Source organism: Uloborus diversus, chromosome 4, assembly GCF_026930045.1.
Source record: "Uloborus diversus isolate 005 chromosome 4, Udiv.v.3.1, whole genome shotgun sequence".
NCBI classification, from domain to species: Eukaryota; Metazoa; Arthropoda; class Arachnida; order Araneae; family Uloboridae; genus Uloborus; species Uloborus diversus.
The window spans coordinates 112,749,187-112,768,132 of record NC_072734.1 but is presented as its reverse complement, the minus strand read 5'-3'; the positions used below and the strand labels follow the sequence as shown (position 1 = coordinate 112,768,132).

The 18,946-nt window shown below is 34.7% G+C and overlaps 1 protein-coding gene across 1 annotated transcript in view; it reads right to left on the bottom strand.

Moving 5' to 3' along the window:
- Nucleotides 1-18,946, bottom strand: part of LOC129221558 (DNA replication factor Cdt1-like) — a 58,789-nt gene that overhangs the window by 23,885 nt on the left and 15,958 nt on the right. Inside the window, exons 2-5 of the mRNA XM_054856053.1 lie at nucleotides 13,187-13,347; nucleotides 11,935-12,156; nucleotides 9,393-9,547; nucleotides 8,168-8,283 (exon numbers count right to left, since the gene is read on the bottom strand). Of these exons, the coding sequence (XP_054712028.1) occupies nucleotides 8,168-8,283; nucleotides 9,393-9,547; nucleotides 11,935-12,156; nucleotides 13,187-13,347 (654 nt within the window). The remainder of the gene's footprint in view (nucleotides 1-8,167; nucleotides 8,284-9,392; nucleotides 9,548-11,934; nucleotides 12,157-13,186; nucleotides 13,348-18,946) is intronic.

The window sequence follows — 18,946 nt, the reverse complement described above, 5'->3', positions numbered from 1 at the left end:
AGCAATAATTTTAAACCAGTTAGCGGGTTTGAGGCAACTTTTAACACGAAGAGATTGCTACTGAAAAGGGCATGATGAAATATTACGTCACATTATAAATTCTTTTCTTTTTAGTCCTCATCGTGAAATTAGTTGAGCAAAGCTCCATTCCCGGTAACAAGACTTTAAGTTTTATAACTTTTATTATAAACAATCGAAAACTATTGGAAGTTTGTAACTACCACTAAGTAATTCAACTGTCATTGAAAAAATTGTTGCAAGATAAAAATGGTTACGTATGAGTGGTAATAGAAACAACTCTGTTCACAGTGGAGGTGAACCAATGGTGGTGGGGGTGAACCAATTTGTATCTGACGTATAATTACTAATCACAATACATTATACTTTAAACTTCATGAAATTAAAATCTCCAGTGAGACTTAAGTTCTGTATGAAGTTGATTTGAGTTAAATTTGCGAATTAGAAAATTTTGAATAATTCAACTTTTTAGTATTTGGTCTACGTTTCTAAACATAGACATATATTTTCTCCGTTTTGAAGTTGCGGACAAGGGGAACAGAATGTGCAACAAGTTTTGGAAAACATAAACAAAAGAATTGTTTATTATACATTAGCAAGTAGAAACAAGACGGTGTTTTTTTTCTTTCTTTTAATTTCATGGCTTGCAAATAATGTTTTAAAAAAATGACGCAGATAGTGACCAAAATGTGCACGCTTATTTCTTTTTCTAAAAGGCAGTTCAATTGACGGGTTTTACATAGTTTGTTCCATACACTGTAAAAAAAATTCCGAAACGCTACTGGTTATTTCTGTGGAACGTCTCGGGCTTTCACATGTTTTCACCTATTTCCCCGTAAAAACAAGTATCTTCACAAAAAAGTTATCTGAATGGCTACAAGTTGCACGCTTGCAAATTTTTCACTGTTGTGGAAAATATTGTAAGCAACCAGTTTAAAGATTGAATGAGTGTGTTTATTAAGTGTATCGGCCTAATGTTGCTTACGGCCTCTCCAGATTGACTAAGCTCAAAATGAGAGAGAAAAAGGCAAGAGATATGCTTATTTCCTTCTTGCATAGCTTTGGTTGTGCACGCTCTGATTTTATGGAGCCTTCTTAGCAAATCAGGATGGTTCTAATCAATTACACTAAACCTACTTTATTTTTCTAGAAGGTTCTAGACATGACTGGCTTTAACAGGGGAGATTTTGCACTTCTTCAGAAAGTTTCAATGTTAATTTCAGAAAGGTGACTGACTTTTAGCGGAAAACGTTCCTGATTTTCCAAGATATGCAACTGGAAGAAATTGCGCGCAACAGTTGCCTATTATTTTCCAGGAACGTTTCTGAATCATTTTTACAGTGTAAGTTCGCGTCCACGTACTCTGTTTTTAATGCTTTATGTAACTTAAAATAACTGCAACTATATCTATGACAACTATTATTCATTGGAACCATTCCTACCCCTCATGACGACTGTGCCTCTGTAAATTAAAATTTAAATATTCTCAAAGGAATACTCTAGAGCAGCGGACTTACATAAGTGCTAACTCTGCCATTGCCGGTCCCAAACCCGGATGAGAAAAGAGGAGGGTGCCAAAAGCTCCATGGCATAACTGGTGCCGGTCAGTAGAGACGAAAGGTTCTCGACCAACCAGGAAAGGCAACCCAAATCTAAGGTGTGGAACCGTGCTGATGGAAATATGGCTTACCATATGGCAACCGGGGTTATAGGTTGTCACAAACGGTCCCTCGTGGCTTGGCAAACCACGTTGAATTCTGCCTTCCGCCTGCAGAGAGGGTCAATTCGGGCGGTGACCGTTTACCTACCCTCCGTTTTCCTAAACACAGGTAAACACTGTTGGGCAATTCAAGTTGATAGCTCAATCAAAACCCGAAGTTCAAAGAACTAAAAGCAGGTTTTAAGCTAACAAACCCAACTGAAAATTTGTGGAATGATCTGCTCGGGAAGAAAGGACTTACAGACACATATTTAACAATTAAATAAACATTTTATTAAACAATAAATATGTCAAAACATGGAAATAATAACAAGTGTAAATAAAATTCACATTCCCCAACAATTGAATAAAAAAATCCCCCCAAAAATTTCAGTAGGAAAACATTTCTTAAAAATAGTATCGTTTAAAGTTCCAGTAAAATTTATATGACTAGATTAATATAAGTACAACCTTGAGTCCAATGCCATAAACGGAATAGTTCATACGAACGAGTTAAAAAGTTCATACCAAACAAACTATTCCTTCCTTAAAAGCTGGCACAACATGTGAGGGCGCGATCCACCAAATTTGGATCCCATATCAAAATTGCCTGTGACCATTCAATGCCACCATGCTGAATTCAGAAAAGAAACCTGTCCTCCTGGACAACAGGAACCATCCATCCATCTAACGGACATCCAATCCAGCTCTCTAGCGTGGACCTTCAATGGTCCTGTTTGTTAGGCCTTTTCACAGCAAAAAAACAACTTGATTTAAACTCTCAATTTTAGAGAGAAAAATCCCTCACTTAAAAACTCATCTCAAGGCAACAACTGGAACATGCCCGCATTTCTGGCTGGGCTCAACGACAAAACTTCCTACATCTTTCAAAAAGAATCCACTATACTACGTGGAACTCCGGAGCACACAGCTCCCAGGCACAATCTCAGCACCTCAGAAAACCATCGGACTGCAGTCACAACATAGTAAAAACAAGAGGTGAAACAATAAGAGAATGATTGATTGAGAGTTCACACTTAAATAGTATTCCCTATCTCCCTACGCGATGGCGTGACGTATATCAAAATGCATGCATAAGTTACATTGAGGAAACAACTCAACACAGTTTACAGTTTAAAACTAAATTCTTTAAAATTGTTTCCCACATGCATACAGCAAGAATCTACTCAACATCTTTCCTATGACGTCACATCATCGTGGCGGGTCAACAAACGCATGCTACGCATGCAGGGAATGTTGGCTCTGGGGAACGATTCGAGCGCCGGTAAAATAACGGGATGACTTTCAAAGTTCGAAAAAAGAAGGAAGTAAGTTCTGGAAACTTTTCTAATCCTTCTAAAACTTTAGGAATTTCTCCAAGAAAAAAAATAATAGCTCTAGGCCAACAAACACAAAAATAAACAAAAACCTGGCGGTGAAAACCGCCCAAAACAAAAAGTTGACTAGTCCCGGGATATCCGGACGCAGCCAACCCTCACAGAAAGTGTCTCTGCTCCTGAAAAGAGGTCAGCAGACAACACTAATAAAACTGTTTTTCAGGAACTTCCTGCAACAACAATGAACACTGAAGTACCTGGTCCATCCGGTACTTCCAAAAAACTGTCCAGCCGGCAACGAAGAAACCGGCAGCGAGCCATCAAGTTTCAATAGAGCCTGGAACATGGACAGCAGTGCACCCCATCTACAAAGAGGGTCCTATCAGAGGGTTCCACCCCTTCACCATCTAATGTAGCCCAGGTCAAGAGACCTAGAGTCTCCTATAGCCAGGCTACATCTGCCATTAAGTTGGCTATCACCAAGAAAAGTTACCCGGGGGATCAACTTTCCCCGGATGATGCCATTGGTATCCAAAGGGACATCGATGCAATCATTGATGATATCCCCCCCCCCCAACGACAACGTACCTCAATTTGCAGCTGTCAGTCTTTCAAATGGTGCGCTGCTTATCCAGTGCACCAATGACTTTGCTGCAGATTGGGTACATTTGCACTTCAATGGGCGCACTGCAGGTGACTCTGAACTTGCAGTGTTGCCCTTCAAAGACCTTGTGAAACCGGTGAAGATCGCCTTTAAGACAAGGGATATCTACGCCCTGGAGCAAGATAAAGTCTTGAAACGACTTGCTCGTCTCAGCCCCGGCCTCAACACGAGCAGCTGGAGGACTAGAGACAAAACAATTGTTAAAGGCAACTATGTCAGGTGGATCTTCGAGGTGGACTCTGGTTCAGTCGAGTTCATTAAGAAGTCCAACCTGGAATTGTTTGTTGGGGGTTTTGGCAAGGGTCTGTGTAAGATCCTGCACGATCCCAACACACAAAATGCTCCTAGTGCAGAAACTGCCTCATCCAAGGACTCCGATGTTTCATTGGAGCCCAAGGATAATGTGGAGGTAGTTGAAACTCCTGCTGGGAGCAATGTTCAAGATCCTGCAAAGATGGAAGGGGTGGAAACTTCGGTGGATGGGACACCATCTGAATCCACTCCTACCGTAAGTATTGAGAGCAAAGATAATGGTTCTAACTCTCCTAAATCCACTACAAGTTCAATTACGAACTTTATGGAAAATCTTGACGTTTCGGATGCAGATTCCGATGTCACGTTAACGGATGAGACCCTGTTGCAGGATACTCATCCTAACAAAGAAGCTGCCCCTTAGCGGGTCCCCGCTCTCTGCAATGGAGGTGCCTGGCATCATAGTTGCACAGCTTAACCTTCATCATTGCCAGTCTGCGACTGCTCTTCTCAGTAAAGACTTGGCTGAAGGAAGAATTGACATTGCCCTAGTACAGGAACCCTGTACGAAAGTCATCCTGATATTCCGCTACACCCCTTACGTGGTAGTAAGGAAAGGTGGAAACTAGCGGGTGAAATTGTGACCCCTGGTAAAATTGAGTCGGCCATTAATTCATTCAAGCCTTTTAAATCTGCTGGACTGGATGATATTATACCTGCTCTTCTGCAGAAAGGTGTGGGTATTATCACACCACATCTTTGTAGGATCTACAGGTCCTGTCTTGTTTTTGGCTATGTGCCTTATGCTTGGAGAACTTGTAAAGTAATTTTTATACCCAAGCCTGGTAAGCCAAACTACAATGTGGCGAAAGCCTTTAGACCCATCAGTCTTACTTCTTTTCTCCTAAAAACTCTGGAGAAACTGATTGATAGGCACATCAGGGATTGTGTTTTGAAAACCAACCCTCTTTCTAAGTGCCAGCATGCTTATCAGCCTGGAAGGTCCACTGAGACTGCACTTTATGAGCTAACAACAGCTCTGGATAATGCAGTCAATGGACAAGAAGTAGCTCTCGCTGCTTTCCTTGACATTGAGGGAGCTTTTGATAAGGTCCCTACTGAGACTATTAACGATTCTCTCACACACAAGGGAATTGATCCCATGATATGTACATGGGTTAATAGTCTGCTAACAACCCGTATGGCAAAAGCTTGCATGCTGGGCAGAACTATGATGGTGCGTAACTGCCGTGGCTGCCCACAAGTGGGTGTTCTCTCCCCTTTGCTTTGGTGCCTGGTGGTTGATGAACTTCTGGAAAGAATTCGTCGTAAAGGTCTGAACTGCATTGGCTATGGGGATGACATAACCCTTGTTATTAGGGATAGGTTCCATGAAACTGTTACAAATCTCATGGGGTCTGCCCTTATGGAAATTGAAAAGTGGTGTTTGGAGGCAGGTCTTACGGTCAATCCGAATAAGACTTATTTGGTTCCCTTCACTCGTAAACGTCTCAAAGACTTGAAGATAATTAAGTTCTTTGGTTCGCCTCTTGCCTACTCTAGTGAGGTCAAGTACCTGGGTGTGATCTTTGACAAAACTTTGACATGGAATTCTCACCTTAAGCAAATTACCGATAAGGCCAAGAGAATCTTTTGGTCTTGTAGACGAGCAATTGGTATTCATTGGGGCTTTTCTCCAAAAATAGCTCACTGGGTTTATACTAGAGTAATTGTACCTACGGTTACGTATGGGTCAATTGCCTGGTGGGGTAAAACCTGTACCATTACGGCTGAGGGTTGCCTCGCCAAAGTACAAAGGATGGCTACTATTACTATCATTAGTGCCATGAGAACTACTCCTTCCCATAGCCTTGATCAACTTCTAGGCCTTCTTCCGTTGCATAAGCAAGTGGAAATGGAGGCGATTCTGTGTGCATATCGCCTCAAGCTCATGGGTCTCTGGAAGTCCCCTCGTCACCAGTCTCTGTACGATAAACTGAGTGCAAAGACTAGTAAGCATCCTTACTTTATGATGCCTTCTGACTGGATGTTGAAACAATTCAGCTTTAATGCCAATTATAACATTGTGTTTCCGTCCAGAGAGCAATGGAAGGATGTACAGGATATCATTGGCAATGCACACGAAATCTGGTTTACAGATGGTTCCAAGACTTCGTCTGGAACTGGTTCTGGTGCATATTGCAGCAGCAATAACACTAATCTGTGCTTCTCTTTAGGGAAGCTAGCTACTGTCTACCAGGCAGAAACTTTAGCCATATTGGCTTGTGTAAACATCTGCCTAGATTGAGGCCTAAGCGGGAAGGTTATCAGAATATTCTCTGATAGCCAAGCTGTGTTGAAAGCTCTCAATCGTAACTGTTTTACTACCAAAACAGTTTGGGAGTGCCATAATGCACTGGTAAGACTAGCTGGCAGTAATAGGGTCTCCCTTTACTGGGTTCCTGGTCACCGTGACATTTTAGGTAACGAATTGGCAGATCAGTTAGCTAAACAGGGCTCCAATGTACCGTTTATGGGACCCGAGCCTGTCCTCTGCCTGCCCTACAATGCAGTAAGGACCACTGCAAAGAACCTTCTTATGGATGAATCTTATGGCCTGTGGCTTCAGTCCGAGTCTCAAAGACAGACCAAGACTCTGAACCAGCAGCCTCCCTGGCTCAGGTCCAAGGAACTGCTTAACTTGAGCAGGAATGAGATCAAGAAGTCTGTTGGGTTACTAACTGGACACTGCTCTCTTAATAGGTACCTTAATCTGATGGGTGTTATCGACAACCCTTCGTGTAGAGGATGTCATATGGCTGATGAAAGCTCAATTCATGTGCTATGTGAATGTGAATTCTACTCTGCACAAAGATTTGAGCACTTGGGATACCACTATGTACATCCCTGGGAACTGCATAGAATTTCGGTTAGGCAACTGCTGAGATTTATTTCTCTTACTGGGCTCCTTTAGTAGTCTAAGCGGGGATAGTACAATAGACCTGTGGTCTCGGTGCTCGCGCTGTTTTCAAGCGCCCCCCCCCCTTTTCACTTTATACTTCATACATAAGTGCTCTTACTACCTGCATCAATTTGAGTTATCATGTACAACATTTAAGGCAAGTGTGAGGTTTTAAAAATTTGAAATAAAATTTTAATCTAGACAAACTTTAAACCGTTGCAAGACACCAATATTAATGTCTAGCTGTCATTTTTACCTACAAAAATAGAAATTTGACATAAATATAAGAAAATAAAATGTGGCTGACACACAGTCTTTTTTTTTTTTTTACAACTTACACTTATCCAATTTTACTCCATGGCATGCCACTAAATCGCCATAGAAAGGGCAAATAGACACATTTTGTGAAGTTATTTATACTAAATGAACGTTTGCTACGGAATGTGCTTGCATACCTGAACGCTTACAAAACATTATTAAATGAGTCTACCTAACACGTGAAACCTTAAAAAAAAAAAACGGAATGTTAACGGCCATTAATAACAATGACTGAATTCCTTATTTTCTGTACAGTGGACTATCTGTTTAGCTTTTGGGCCATTGAGGATGATTTTCATATCTAAAAATACTGTAACGGTGTCATATTTTGTATATATTTGCAACTGATAAAAGCAATTGAATTTTACTCACGACTCTTTCTAGGAAGACATTCCATGATTTTTTTTTTCCAGAACAAAATATGTGAGGAGTACTATAGCATGCTTTAATGTCTTGGTTTAAACAAAACCTTCAAAGACAGCACTACGGTTTTCGTATTCGAAGCATCACGTAAAAGGTTGTCCCACAAGATGTGTAATACAATCATTTGTCTCTGCATTAAGACATTGGATGTACCGACGTCTGATTCAACTGCGGAAAACGTGCTAGTGGACACAACAGAACCAAAGAATATCGTTGACAGAACCCCGATAACATGCCTCATGTTTTTTCGTTTTCACTTGATGCTATTTTTTCTGAAAATGCTCGACTCTCTGTGCTATTTACAGTCTTTTAAAGATTTGAGCCTAGAGTGGTGTGAATGCAGTTTTTTTACTGTCATTTAGATAGAATTTATCCATTTAATTATCTAAAAGATATGTTGCATTGAGAAGCACCCGGGCAACGCCGGGTAATAAGCTAGTCTTGAATATAATTCTAAAAGACTACTTTTAAGGAAAGAAATATGAAGAGCTTACTCTATGATGTTTTTTCACTTCTTTTAAAATATTTTCTTTGAACATGGCTCTCCTTTCAGCAAGATGTTGAGGAGTTATGTGAATAAAAACTGTTCCTTTGCTTGATGAAGACTTTCCTTTATCAAAGTAAACGAAGAAAAGAATTAATTTAAAAATATCATTTTAAAATTGCGGCAGCAAGGTGATAACATGATAAAAGTTACTGCACATGCTCCAAGAAAATGTCCTATATATCATTAGTTAGGTGAAAAGCATATTTCAGTGAATAAAAGGGCATTTAACTTTTCTAGTTTTATAGACTTCCAACTTTTGGCACAGAGCAAACTGTAAATTAAATAAACAAAACACATAACAGTAGGCGCTGCTTAATGTGATCACGGTTAATGTTATCATTCGCCTAATGTTATCAGAATCGCTAAGTCCAGGAACACTTGTATGTTAACGCACGTTAAAAAAGTCAGATATTGTAATCAGCGTCTTCGTTTATTGTTATCACTTTTTCATAAACTTTCAGTTTTTTTCCCCTGTTTTTGTTTCTCAATTAACAGAAATACATAGGCAAACCCTGACGAGACTAACTTTCTGTGTAGCACTTTCTGTTTTTCAATAGCAGTTTAAAATTTATCTAGGAATGAAGCTACAGGATGTTTGTCCCCCCCCCCCCCCCCAGTGACCACAGATTCCTCCTAAGAAAACTTTTTTGCACCTAAAAAAATTCAGTGGCTGGACATGTTGCAGGCATTGATGCAGGACCTCCATTGTTGCCATTACTTTGTAAGCTGTTAAAGAATTGTGTTGAGATTGAAAACAAAGCGAAGTTAAATTAAAATTTAAACAACAAGCAAAACTATGCTGGAAAAGATAGAAAAGCTGAATGTGCTTTGAAACTGGTTTACGAATGTCAGGGAAAATGGTCATATTTTACTTCACCTATTACTATGTGATTAAAAATTCCATAATTTAACTTTAACTATTTATAATTCAAATATTTCCATTCTGTTAATTTAATAATTTATAATTTAAAACTGCGTTCAGTTGAGTCATTGTGATTTTAATTTGAGGTTGCCAAATAAAGCACCCTAATTGGAAAAAAAATCATTATTTTTTGCCTAATGAAATTTTTTCGGTTATTGTTATCAGTCTGTTATTGTTATCAAATCATATTTGTCCCGAAGTGATCACATTAAGCGGCACCTACTGTATTACTAAATTCATTCTCTATTACCTGGACTTCCAGAGATGTTTGCTGAAATTATTAGCTGATAGTCGGGGCCATCTTTTGTTTTATTGATGATGTAAGCATCAGCTTTCTCATAATGCATTACATAAGCTGAAGGTAAAACTGTGACAATTTGTGCAAGATGAGACTTGGTAAAATTTCTAAAAATAAATAGAAAGACATTACAATCATAGACTGAAAAATGTTTTGCTAACAACTGCAAAAACCAAAAAGTAACCATCTTGATTTCAACATAAAACGAGCTGATGTGTGCATCACATGACTTCCTTTTACACCAGCTTAATGTTATTTCCCTATTATTGGCAATTTTGATGTGATTCAATAGTTAACTCTCTAAATATTACCAACAGTGGCCAAATTAAAACCAGATTAAAAAAATAAATAATTTTTTTTTAAATCGCCAAGTTGGCGGCAAAAATTGGCGACCAAAAGACTGGCGATATATCGCAAAGTGTCTGCCAAATTATAACACTACTTGAGTTTGCATCAAAATTAACAACGATTTCACCCAAAAAATTGGCAAACGCCCCCTTTAGATACACCTGATTGCAACTAAAAGGGGAGGTGCACAACTAGACCCCACTAGAAGTCTACGTACCAAATTTTCAACTTTCTAGGACATTCCATTCTTGAGTTATGCGACATACATACGCACATCTGCACATAAGGACGTCACTAGAAAACTCGTTGTAATTAACTCGGGGATAGTCAAAATGGATATTTCGGGGGTCTATACTTATCCACGTTAGGTCGGGTTGAAAAAAAAACTCTACATTCATTCAGGGGTGAGCAAAATGGAAATTAAGGCCAATTTTTGAGTGAAATTTTTTTTGCGAATACAATACTTCCTTTTTTGTAAAAGGAAGTAAAAAGATTAAAAATCTTATTGTCAAAAGTATATCTGAGGCAAGAATAAAGAAATGAAAAAAGGATTATGAACTAGAACACAGTTAAGAAAATGAATCAGCTATGATCTCTTTAATTTTTTTTAAGAATAGGTTTTATTCCATGAAACATTTACTAACACTATACAGTGCCCACACTAGGGATTTCAAATTGTTTGCCAATATATTAGCGAAATTTTAAAAGTATTAGCAGAGTTTAAAAAGTCTTTGCCGATAACTGAAATGGATGGAACTATTTTTTAAAAGGAGCTACTTCCTCAAATTTAACAATAAGCTGCCAGTAATTAACCAGGATAGCTTGCTGGCTTTATTATTAAAGATACTCAAAACCAGTTTCCTCAGGTTCACTTTAAAAATAAGTTTTGGGTGTATTTAAATTCAGAATACAAATAATAGGAAAACGATACATTATTTACATTCAAAGCAATTCTTACATTAATTATCTTGTTAGTTTGACTATATTCTTTAACCAAAAAGTAGGAAATTAAAAACTTGTTTTAAACACAAAACTGTCAAAGTAATTAGAAGTTAGAAATTTTGATTGGATTTCATCAAAATTAGATGTTTCATTAACATCTAACTCTCCCTTTAAAGTTTTTGCTTTTTTATTTATAAATTTAAAAATCCCCATTTTTTTTTTTTTTTTTTTTTCAAGCAGTCAATATTCCTTTTTCTCAAGACTTGAACATATTGAGTCAAAGTTTTGGATTTGGAATGAATTCTTTTTTAGATAAAATAAATTATTTCGCAGCTAAAGAAATAAAGTTAACAAGACATAAAAAAGTAAATAAATATTTAAACTGAATAAATGAGAGATTTATATTTCAGTTTTAGTTTTCTAAAGTAACCATCTATTTAAGAAGCTTTAGAGAAAATGTAAGAATTTTCTAGTACTTTTAGGCTCACTTTTTTTTCCCTCCCAAATAATTAAAAAGGAAAACATTTAAAACCTACACAAACACTAGTATGAAAAAAATATACTAATTAACATCATGAGCTGGAAAAATAAATTAAGCCAGCTTCTATGCATCAAACAACAGTACAGATGTTTGAAACTTGTTGCAATTCTTATGACATACCTAAAATGCTATATTTTACATATAATTTAAATTTATGTAAAATTTTGATTACTAAAAGCACAGTACACCGACTACCTACAACAAACTTACACAACATAACAAGTCCATACACAAAATGTTGACACATCAAACTAATTTAACACTAAAACAAACTGCAGATTCTTAATAACACAATTTAAACTATGTTCTAATGTGATAATGATAATTTTAAAAGAGCACTCAAACTGCAAAAACCACACATATGCACACATTAACATTTTGAAAATTTAAATTGGGGCCTCGGTGGCCGTGTGATTTTGCCAACTGCTTTGTAAGTAGAGAGGCGTGGGTTTGATTCCCGCCTGTAGCCCTGGCTAATCTTACTATCCAATCCTTTAGTTTCTATTCATAAATCTTTCATGTGTATTGTCCTGAGCATTAATAATTGAAAAAATATTGTGGATTAATAGAAGTATAAGCATCCTTTGTGGAAAAGCAGAGATCTCAATTTGTGTGCTAAGAAAAAAGGAAAGAAAAAAAATTATAATAGTGATGCATACATACCGTCCTATCATTTTTTGTACACCTTCCTTCACCTTTTCAAACGTAATTTTTTCTTTACGATTATTTAACATGCTGACTACCACATCCATGCACTGAAATGCTTCACATAATAAGTTGTACTTGTAAGGCAATATAAGGTCAGAAGATTCAGGAGCTGCAAGATGACTGAATTTCTGATATGCAGGTTCTTTCTTCGGACCGGAAGTTTTGGCTTCGATTGGTCTGTAAAAATACAAGAAATTTCAATTTTAGATACAAAATATTACAAATAATGATGCAACAATAAAGTTAAGCTTGTAAAATACAGTCGAGTCTCAAAAATCCGAGGTAATTGGGGCTCGCCCCAGCTTGGATTACTGAAAACTCAGATTATCAGAAAAATTATTTGGACTACCTAAGGACATGCGCTCTTTACTTTCTTACGGTATGAAGAGGAAATATTGTCTCCTCTAAAAATTTATAACTCAAATATCAACATAAAATTATGTTTTAATTTACCCAAAACGAGTTTTGATGTCTGCACATTCTTGTGTGTAAACTTGACGTCAACCAAAAACCGCTCCTTGAATAAGTTTGTGTCCTCGAATAAGTTTTGATGAGTTTTGTCATGATATTTGTTTCTATGTACCTCACATAATTCAAAAACATTAGTCATAGAAGGATAAAATTTCGTACATATGACAAGTTTTGCACTTCCCTTTTAAATCGCAATTGGATGTTCAAAAAAAAAAAAAAAAAAAAAACTGTTTGTTTGTCCTTGGAGGCAAAACAATGTTTTAATTTCAAGTTATTTTTTGTATCAACCAATTTCCTACTTTCTCCAAGGCTTACTTAATCCATCTCTAACAGTCAAAGAGTATTTCATGTCACTTGGCAAATGTTATTGACATAAACCTTTCAATTTCTTTTTATTACCTTGTTGTATCTTATTAGGAAAGTTCTATGTCGAAAAATATTTCAATTTTCAGATAAAAACATATTTGTCTGTAAAAGTATACCAAATAACAAAGCACCTCGGATTAAGCGGAACCTCAGATTTTTGAGACTCGGCTTTTCGAGACTCTACTGTAATAAGGATATTTGTTAAAGAATAAAAATTAGATTAAAGCATAGAAAAACTACTTAATTACTAAGTTGCTATTTAATTACAATCAAGATGTACCATTACTTTCAGCTTTTTATTCCAAAAGCCTTTTTTTATTTTAATAAAAGTTTTCTATAGTCAAAAGGAAGAATAAAACAAATATCTTACGTAGAAGTTACTGGTGATATAACAGATGTGATCTTAAACGAGTTTGATTGATATTTTTCGGCTGCATTTTTTACTCGTTCAAATTTTGCATGAATTTTCTTGAGTTCATCCAGGCGGTTGCTACCCAAAATCTTTGATCTACACTCATCATTAATATCAGCCTATTAAAAAATAAAAATTATCAAACATTAAAACTAAAGTTATAACAAATTCCTAAGGTACATACCAAACCATGCTAACAAAATAAAATTTTAAAAGCTATGTTAGTTTTTTCGTTAAACCTAAATCTAATATAGCAAACATAATATTTTTTTCAATATTAATTTTTCATATACACTCAAACCTCTTTTTGTGCGGTCTTTTTTTTTTTTTTTCATTTTGATTTTTTTTTTTTTTTTGTGTGTGCAACTTTTTTTTTTCAAACTTTTTTTGTGCGGCTTATGAAAATTTCAATCAGATTGGGACTCAATTGATGATATTATTCACAAAACGGACGAAGTTATTTATAAAACAAACTTTTTTTGTATGCAGTCCCTATGCACCGCAAAAAAGAGTTTGGGTGTACTCTTTCACTGTTCTATTATTCAATTACAGGCTTAGAAGTGACATTTGCATAAAAATATAGGAAATTATAGGAATTCTAAGAAAAAAAATATGAAAAATTTTTTACTTCAATACTTTAAATCAAAACCTTTCAAAAAAAATTTTTAGAAAAAAAAATAGGAGCTTTTTGAACAATACACAACAAAGTATGAAATTTTGGGTCCTCAGGACTTCAGTAGGTTCTAATCTTGAATTATTTTCCAACTTTTGGAATGTTTACTAATCTATATTACATTCCCTTTTCAATACCTACAAGATAAAAGGAAACTACTGTGGTATATAGGTGTGGGCCATGGATCCAAGACATCCACCCTCACTGAAAAATTAAATGTAATGTAACATATATAAAATGAAGAAAAAATAAAGAAAATACAGGATGCAAAAGGATTGAAATCTCAAACAAGGCAAGCAATTTTTGGCAAACACGTTTGGCGCTGGCATGTTTCCAAGAAGAGTCATTCCTGGTCAACTGACCTAATTTTTTTTTCGTATACTCCCCACTCGACCATCTACAATTTCAATTAAATTTTATAGAGGCATAGAGATGCCTTTGAAACTAACCTATGCAAATTTTCAGCTTCCTAGATCCAAATCCTGACGATCTAGGATCTCCGAAAAATGTGATTCAAAATGGTAGATCAGCTTTTTGTGCCAAATTACCAACCTTACACTAAGTTTACAGAAAATTTTATCACACTGGAAGCCTGAAATTTTAGGCACTTAAAGTATGTTTGGCCGTTAATATTTGCAAGGCAAATTACAACGAGGTTTCGCCCGGTTCGTCAAGGGGACCATTTAAGACATCATACAACACAGATGCCATCCATCTATAAGCACTGTGCCTCACACCTTAGATTGGGTATCCATTTTAGTCGTCTTTTACGACACGCATGGACTACGTTGGGACTATTCTGCTCCGGTTTTGGGACTGTTGGGACTATGTGGGGGAGGGACTGTTCCACACGAAGCATATATAATTCGATGAGTCCAGATTGAATTTTAATTCTGGTAAAATAAACTTCTGGGCAATTCCACCGTTACGGACGTAACAATCAGACTTTAAACATGCATAATTTCAATTTGGTTTCATAAAAAGCTACTTTTTTTTTCTGTTGTATAGTTTGGTGTTATTAATGCTATCAAAAATTTGGGTGCAGATTGCTTTATTACAAAAAGTAACAAAAATTAAAAACTACCTGTTACGGACGTAACTCAGAAAACAGCAAAATGTATACATTGTCATACAACTGCCAATATTCCTGTGAATTATTCATAGATTTCTAAAATTTTCTTTGAAATACTTGTTCTAGAGATTTCAAGCTTTCTAAAACCATACAGTTTTCATGGATATTTTTTGCAAAGTTTATGATAGAAATTTATATATTTGTTACAGACGTAACAAAAAAGTGTTACGGACGTAACATGCCTGATATGTTAATTGCACAAAGCAAATAAAATCTTATGTATACTAATAATTTTTGTTCAGAGAGTGCTATGGTCTAGATTAACACATTATTTTGACCCTTTAACTTACATTTTAATAGTTTTTAAAGATTTGGGGAGGTAGGGAGCAGCCGCCATGTATATACCACCATGTAAATAAATATAAAATATAAATTGGTGCATCATAAAAAGTAAAATTATCCAAGGAAAATTAAGCAAAACAAAAGTGGAATTATTCAGTTACAAATAAATTTTTCAAATTTCTAACATGAACATGGAGGGATGGGGGGGGGGGGGGGGCTTCTACAAGGAAGTACTTTTACAGTTTGAGAATTTTCAATGATTTTCTTTATCTCTCAACAAACATATTAACTGCAAAATTTCTTTTAAGTTTAACCGTTGCCTATGATTTCGATCACTTTTTAATAGAATTGGCACGTTTTTGCCAAAGGTGAAAAAAAACGGTCGAAACTGACATTGAAAAAATGCATTTTGGTCATGGGGAACATTTGCCTAAATAATCTAAATCTTGCTTCAAAACTAAATGTGCTTTATCTGAGGATCAGATGTAGCTAGATTAATATTTAGTACTTTTAACTCTATACTTAATAAGTACTTATATTTTATAGTTTTAAAACTTAAATTATGCTTTTTTATTTAAGTTTTAAAACTATAAAATATTCAACGCATCAATGAAACAGTAATCTAAATATTATTTTTTTGTGGAGAGTAAAAAACAATAAAAAGTAATTCTCAGTTACTTTGGTTTAAACTATTAAACAGGACAAATTCTTATCTCTAAGTTAGTTTTTAAATAAGAAGTAATATCAATTTGGCTATGCTTTCAGAATGATAGAAGTTTGAAGAGAAAAACTATAATTAATATCTGTAATATAAATTTTTTTGAAAAAAAAAAAAAAACTTTATTAATGAAAATTACACGCAAAATGCTTTGGATTTCATCAGGTTAAATGATCAAGTAATTTTCACAAAAATCTACTTGGAGAACACTATTTTTTTTTGTGTCATAGTGCATTGATGAAGGAAAGTTTGAGAAATTAGGGAACCCTCTAGAATATTTTTATGCACGTTATTAAGCATTAATTGCTAATCTAGAATTATTAACACCAATTGAATTTGTTGCATGATTTGGAGAACAAAAAATCTTACCTTGAGAGGAATACCTCAGAGCAACAGTAGGATATCTTAGTGTTATTCCTAGGATTAGATATCTTAATGTTGCTCTGAGGCGACGATGTATATTTCAATAATTTTAAAAATTAAATTAAATATCCACTAAGATTTATAAAATTTTGAAAATCACAGTATCAGAAGTTTTGTTATATCATATTACATGTCATACCCTATATTTTCATTGCCCTGCCCATCCTGTACTTTTTTTCTTTTTAATTGGAAATATACATGTGTTACAGACGTAACATACTGCTTTTTGTTACGTCCGTAACAAAAAGTGTTATGTCTGTAACGCCATTTTTTAAAAAACTAAAGAAATTCTAATGTTTTAAACTATGGTAAACAATTACTCTGATGAATTGCTAAAAGAACAAAAAAGGATTTCTTTAAATTTTGATTTTTTAGGAAGTAATGACAACTTTTGCTAAATTTTTATTACGGACGTAACATTGAACTTCATTTTTTTTTATTTAAATTGCCTAATTTAATTTTGTAAAAGAATTAAAATAAGTGCATGTTATTATAGTATTATGTTAATAGTTTAAGCTGTACTGCAATTAATTTTGTTTATTTTTATTTTGCTATTAGAAATAAGCGTTTGAAAATGGGGTATTTTTTTCTGATTGTTTTGAAGACCCGACTACCATACTTCCAACTAGGAAAAAAATTTATTATTTAATTTTTATTAAAAAAGCAATGCAATATTCTGAAAATACACATTTCAAGCTTTACAATGACGTATAATATAGCAAAATAACTGCAATATGAAATTATGACCTACTGGTTTCACTTTTCATGGAATTGCCCTTCTATAAATACATTTTCTATTTATGATCAACAGATTATTTATTCATGTTCTTAGTTTGATCAATATGAGCAACTAATTCAGTTAAATTTTTTATTTTTTATTTTGAGGGGTTACAATGATAAATATTTGGATTTTTAACATTCCATTTTTGTAAACGTTTTTGGGGTGTTAATGTGTAATAAATATTAGAAACATATTCATTGCTAGGGTTTTAATTTCATTGCTTGTAATTTTAATAACCATCTGATTGTTTTGTTCATTAATATTTAAAATATGCAAGTATGATGTGCATTCACGCGTATGATGCAGTGACATTATAACTAACTAGATTTTTCTGTGTGTATAGGGGGGGGGGGATGCTGGGAAACTTTCTCCCCAAGCGTTGCCAGCTCATCGGACAGCCCTGCCACTATGTATGTGTATACAAAGAGAACAAGGGAGGGCAATAGCCTGCCTTCCAAAATAGAAAATATTAAAACTAGAATAAATCTTTATTAATAATAAAACTGAAAGTCTCTATGTCTGTCAGGATCTTTGTGATGCGCATAGCGCCTAGACCGTTCGGCCGATTTTCATGAAACTTGGCACAAAATTAGTTTGTAGCAGGGGGGGGGGGGATGCACCTTGAAGCATTTTTTTGAAAATTCGATGTGGTTCTTTTTCTATTCCAATTCTAAGAACAAAATTATCAGAAGATGGACAAGTAAATTACGATATTATCATAACATGTAACTGTAACATCGGCACAAGCCAATTGGTGAGAAAATTCACTATACATTATTTGTAAATATACAGGCGAACCAAAAGACCTTTTAATTTTTTATTACCGGCAAAGCCATGCGGGTACCACTAGTAAATACATAAAATGATTAATAGATGGTTGCTCCAATTTCTTAACCTATTGATAACTTTGGCTCTGATCAGGGTTGTCCTATTTTGTCCACCCCGGAAAAAAACCTGGAAAAAAACGTCACGGACAAAATGTCATTTTGTCCACTTCATCAGTAAACTGAAAGTTTTGAGTTAAAAATTTGAAATTTGAAAATAATAAATAATCAGATTTTTCCTATTCAAGTAATATTTTAATATAAAAATAGCATACATAAATATGTATGTAAACAATTGATTGTAAAATATTTTAAAGAGAAAATAAAAAAATTTCAGTTGAAGTTTATGTAAAAGTGCATTAATAAATCAAACGCGTGTTAAAATAAATTATAATGCATGTAATAGTATTTATAAAACAAGAACATCAGCTGTAAATTTTACGATGTTTATCTGTGATATGGAGGTTTATTGCCCATAATAAGCGCATTTATAAAGTTAACAAGAAGTTCTGTCTAGAACTAGACGAGCCTACTTTCCTGTATACCCATACTACTTTCTAGTACCTGATCAATATTCTCAAAAATAGCTAAAATTGCAAATTTTTTCAAACATACTTTTAAAATACTTTAAGCTGATTTCTAGGAATAAAATATTCCTCATTCATCAAAAAAAAAAAAAAAAAAAAAAAAAACACGAACAAATAAAATAGCAGCAACTTTTAAACAAAGCAGCTAATACACTTTTTTAGATTAAAAAAAATCTTTAATAGCTTTCAAAATGAAAAATTAATAAGTAAAATTAATAAGCTCATTAAAATAAATACATCATATCAAAAAAAAATCGTTTCTTTTTGCCCTGTTGCCAAAAACATTTTTTAAAATGAA